Genomic DNA, 5,189 nt, shown 5'->3' with positions numbered 1-5,189 from the left:
TGGCGGCTGTAGCGGTGCCGTAGGCAGGTGAGGCGTTAGTGTCAAGCTCGGACATGTTTTGCCATCTTTTCAGTTTTATCATGTCAATCCTTACATAACTTATATTTTGATCTTTATGATACGAGTGAGACACGTATTATCATAAAAAACTAGTACATACAGACGTATGTAGTTCAAGTGACCTAATTAATCACAAAAACTGTTTAGTTACAAACTTAAGTAACTGTATTTCCCCCAAAAAAAATACTACTGTAAGTCTACCTAATTCGTTTCCTATGTCACTGCAGCTAGTAGCTAGTAGTAGCTAGCTAGGTAGCTATAGCTAGGCTTGTCGCTGCAGCTCCGTGGCGCTGATGACCGTGCCGTGGAATCCGTACGGCACGCGCCCCGGCAGCTTCACAGTGGCCTCCGAGCGCATGTCCCGGGCGTTGACAACCAGCAGCTCCGACAACGTGCCGTCGGCGCTACCGCGGCTGTCGTCGTGCACGAAGCAGAGCACGTACCCGTCGTCCTCCGCGCCGGAGCCATCCGCGTGCGGCACGAAGCAGGGCTCGCCGCCGTACCGACCCTCTCCGTAGGTGATGATAGAGGCAAAGGTGTCCCGTCTTTCGATGAGATGATGGATATCGCTTTGGTGGCAGTCGACTTTGACGATCCGACTGCAAACGTGCGAGGACGTCGCGCCTTAGCAATCGCTAAACCAACTCCAAGAGGTTATTGACCACGCCGGAGCACGATCAACCTGACCACGAGGGTCTGTTTCCTGCGAGCAAACGAAGAACAAGCAAGAAACTGAGATTGCAATCTGGATATTGCGAATATAAAATGAAAGCTTTATTGATCAAGATGGAGTTCTATGACGCCTTTGTCTGGTCGTTGAACACAAACAAAGTACGCGAAGTTGCAGCTATGGCGAACTTTTAATCTAAACAAAACTCAAAGTCTAAACGGTGCCCTAAGGGCTGTATATATGGAGGAAGAGAGGGGGAATTTCGTGGCCCTTGGTGGAGGGGTCCGAAATCAACCATATATCTTGTTTCCCCACACATACGAACTCTAAAAATAGCCTATACTTATGTATTTCGAAATTACATGGGCCTGGCCCAATAAAAAGATGACGCAGCACCTATAATAGCCTCGGGACGAAATTTATGAAGTGGCATCTTGTATATTTCGTCCATGGCTTCATGCACCCATTATGGTGGCTTCAACGTCCTGAAATCATCACTTGTAACTCCGTTCTTGTTCCTCTTGCGCATGGCATCATCTCCATGCTTGTTCTTGCTCCAATGTTCATCCTTCTCCAAGCTAGGCCCTGATAATTTAATTGGTGTGCGCGAGCTCTAGTAATTGATCCCGTATATGTAGCAGTAGGGGCTGTGGGTGTAACAATGGTATTGATGTCCTCAACAGGTGAACTTCTCCACCGTGCCGGACTCGAGGTCCACCTTGGCGAAGCCGGAAACCCTGGGCCACGGCTCAGCGATGGAGAGGTAGGCATACCGTGTCTTCCTCCCAACGAGCTGCCGGTTCACCATGCCGGCCTCAAGGTTCACCTGGTCGGCCTCCCGCAGCACGGCGCGGCGGCGGGACGTACCGGTGCGCGGGTCGAGGCGTATCTCCGAGAGCACGCTGCGGAAGCTCTGGTCCTGGTCCGGTGACTCGTTGAACACGGCGTCCGGCGGTGTCATGCAGGACCCAATGACTACGATCTCACCGGTGGCCTCGTCCTCCCACGCGTTCCAGAGATGGAAGCAGAAGCAGTCGGGGACCTCCACCCACCGGAGCTCCGAAGCGTTGGCAGCGCGCTTCGGCACCACGCCGAACCGCGCCGTCTTGCTCTTGTCGTACACCACCGGCGAGCCGCCTAGCACCATCTCTCGGAGCTTGAAAACAATCTGCTGGTCAGGGACGACGGCGTAGTTCTCGGTGACGGCGAAGTCGTGGATCATTGTTGGCTCGTCGACAGGGATATCGACGTCGTGGGATTTGTGCCCGTCGGCTGTGAAGTAGAAGTACTTGAGGTAAGGTTTCGAGACAACATTGTAGCTGAGCGCAAAAAGCTCGCCGGTGGCCGGGTCGAGCTTGGGGTGCGCGATCATGGCGCCATCGAGCTGCCCATTGAAGTCGTAGCGGCCGACCGTCTCAAGGTCGCCATCCGGGGTGACGCGAACGTGGTAGGGGAGGTCGTCCTCGGACATGGCGAGGAGGCGGCCGTCGTGGTACACCAGCCCAGCGTTGGCGACACCGATCCCTTGAGACGCATCCACCACGCCACAGAGCGACCTTGCCCCGAAGAGCGCCAGCCGCGCCACGCCAGAGTGGCCGTGGAGCTCGCCGATAGCCTTGGGGAAAATGGGGCGGCCAATCTCGCGCTCCTGCCGAAGCCTTGCCGTCTTCGTGAACCGGCACGCGTAGGACTCGGCACGGCCACCGCCTAGGCGTACGGCGTGGACCATCCCGTCACCGTCGAACAGGTGGTGGCCAGCGCGCGGCGCGTGGAGCGGGTTGGCGCCGTTGCGGACGTACACGCCTTGGAGGCACGCCGGGACGCGGCCTGACACGACAGGGAGGTCCTCCGGCCCGGCGGGAGGAAGCTCCCCCACCGGCGCGTAGTTACCGGCGATCTGCACGGCCGGATCTGCGGTTCGCGGCAGCGGGTGCTTGCGCTCGAGGATGCCGGCGACTAGCCTGTCCTCCACCGCGTTCAACGCAGCGGCCACCATGCGCTGGAACGGGTTGGGCCACTTTTTCCGCGCGGGAGCCGCTCGCATTGGGCCCTTCCAAGTGACAACAGCAGAGCCATCGGCGTTCTTGCGGGGATCGTTAGGGTTGAACCTCGATGGTGGTGGCCGTGGCCTAACCTTAGCCGGTGGCCTGACGACGCTGCCGGGGGCAGCGGCCGGAGCAGTGATAGACGACGCCATTGCAAGTTGTGTAGCTGATCAAGGCTCTCGAGCTAGATCGAGAATTGAGATGGTTTCTTGTCCTACGTTGTATGTACGGAGCTGCGAGTGATAAGCTCAAGCTGAGCTGAGGAGTGGGAGGGGAGGTGGGTTTGAGGAGCTTGGGTTCGGGGCTGGGAGTGGAATATATAGGAGGCGGAGGGAGTTGGCGGTGCAGTGGTCAAAACTCAAATGCAGGGAGCCATCAGCCATGGGAGGGGGCTTTGAAAAAAAAAAGTTTGGGAGGGACACGTGGCGGGACGGGGATTGTTCTAGAGAGCGAGCGCGATGGCCGTGGGAATGGGCCTTTCCTCTGCTTCTTACAACGTTCCCCTCGTGTCAGTGCTGCACAGTGGAGCTGCCAGTGCCCGTCTTGTGGCCGCTTCAGCGGGATGCGCGGGAGTAGTAGCGGAACGTTCTGGAAGTAGAACAACTCCTCGTTCCAGAACTTCTCTATGGTGCTTCTTATTCGTTGGTGAGGCGTGACCATGCGTGTGTATGCCACGAGCGGCGCTAATTTAACTTTGGTTTTATGTCGTACAAGCGCACTGCACATCACATATATACAATCACACTGAGGTGTTTGTTTCCAGGGACTTATTGATTTAGGGACTTAAAAAAGTCTTTATAAATCCCATCTAAACCAAACAGGATGGACTTATAGGAACTTAAAGTGGGCATTTGGGACTTATGAAATAAAACTCTCAAGGAGGGACTTATAGGGACTTATAGTTGTAATATGGTCTTATAGGGACTTTTAAGCCCCAAGAACCAAACAGGTAGGGACTTTTTAGGGACTTGGAAATTATAAGTTGAGACTAAAAAAAGTCTTAGGACTTATGAACCAAACAGGGCCTCTGTTTGCAGCTTTGTAGCATCTGGGTAGCTTGGTTTGTGAACAGTATAGGATAAGCTCAATATTTTATGTTGCATTGTGTTGTAATTGACCTCACACTGGTACAATATGTTAGAGTATATGTTGGCACAGATTTGGAGTACATGTTAAAACGTATTCTATCTCTGTCTCCTTAATCTCTATCTTTAAATCTCATTATATACTTCTAACATTTCGACGTAATACGATGCTTTTTAGCACTCGGCAGAGAGATCCCATCGGATTCAAGGGCGACGAAGGCAGTATGCACGGAGATAACAAGTGAAACATATGAACTCAATTCATATCCATAAGCTCCATCTGAGATACAATGCATCCATGATTGATAGGTAACAATGCCAAATGACTCACACAACATGATAATATTGATAGGAGGCATCAAATAGTACTAAGGGCATCTCCAGCTAACCCTCAAATCGGACACCATATCCGTCCGTGGACCGGTGGGGATCGGTCCACGGACAGTGATGCGGGAGCCGGCCATCTAAGCTTGTCCCCTAAACTTCCCCCTCTCTTTTTTAAAGTCGGCAAGCTCAAAATAGTTATAGAAAATTGCATGATTCATCCATAAATAACATGCAAAAAATCTATAGTACAACAATAGTTGAATTGTAAATATTACATCTGAGATAGCCGGATGTTCAACATGTTTGTTGAATTCATCGATTCCAAATTCAATGATAGAAGTCAAAACCGGCACGAGCCTCCCCACACATACTACCCTTGGGTTTCATCCAACAGTGTATGTACATGTGTTGGGAAACGTAGCATGGAAAACAAAAAAAATTCTACGCACACGCAATGATCTATCCATGGAGATGCATAGCAACGAGGGGGAGAGTGTGTCTACGTACCCTCGTAGACCGTAAGCGGAAGCATTTCACAACGCGGTTGATGTAATCGAACTTCTTCTCACGTCAACCGATCAAGTACCGAACGCACATCACCTCCGCATTCTGCACACGTTCAGCTCGGTGACGTCCCTTGCCTTCTTGATCCAGCAAGTTGTCGAGGTAGTAGATGAGTTCCTTCAACACGATGGCATGGTGACGATGATGGTGAAGTGATCCTCGCAGGATTTCGCCTAAGCACTACGAAAATATGACTGGGGGTGTAAACGGTGGAGGGGGGCGCCGCACACGGCTAACAATTGATCTGGGTGTGCTAGGCGCCCCCTCCCACATATATATAGGTGGGCGGGAGGGAGGGAGGAGCAGCCATAGGAGGCGCCCAAGTAGGAGGGATCCTACTTGGATTCCCTCCCAAGCTGCGCCCCTCCCTGCCATATATAACCGAGGGGGAAGGAAAGAGGGGGGAGGGAAGGAAGGGGAGATCCTATTCCACTCTTT

The 5,189-nt window shown here is 52.7% G+C and overlaps 1 protein-coding gene across 1 annotated transcript; it reads right to left on the bottom strand.

The window, feature by feature from the left end:
• Positions 1-1,332: 1,332 nt before the first annotated feature.
• Positions 1,333-3,032, bottom strand: LOC123041264 (9-cis-epoxycarotenoid dioxygenase NCED4, chloroplastic-like). The gene has a single exon (XM_044463910.1). The coding sequence runs from the start codon at positions 2,925-2,927 to the stop codon at positions 1,407-1,409; it is 1,521 nt and encodes a 506-aa protein (XP_044319845.1). The 5' UTR covers positions 2,928-3,032; the 3' UTR covers positions 1,333-1,406.
• Between the last annotated feature and the right edge of the window lie 2,157 nt (positions 3,033-5,189).

Source organism: Triticum aestivum, chromosome 2B (assembly GCF_018294505.1).
Source record: "Triticum aestivum cultivar Chinese Spring chromosome 2B, IWGSC CS RefSeq v2.1, whole genome shotgun sequence".
NCBI classification, from domain to species: Eukaryota; Viridiplantae; Streptophyta; class Magnoliopsida; order Poales; family Poaceae; genus Triticum; species Triticum aestivum.
Note: the sequence above shows the minus strand (reverse complement) of the source record. Positions and strands in the feature narration are given on the sequence as shown.

Excerpts from the sequence above, each read along its gene's own strand:
- LOC123041264 (XM_044463910.1), bottom strand. The coding sequence starts at position 2,927 with ATGGCGTCGTCTATCACTGCTCCGGCCGCTGCCCCCGGCAGCGTCGTC.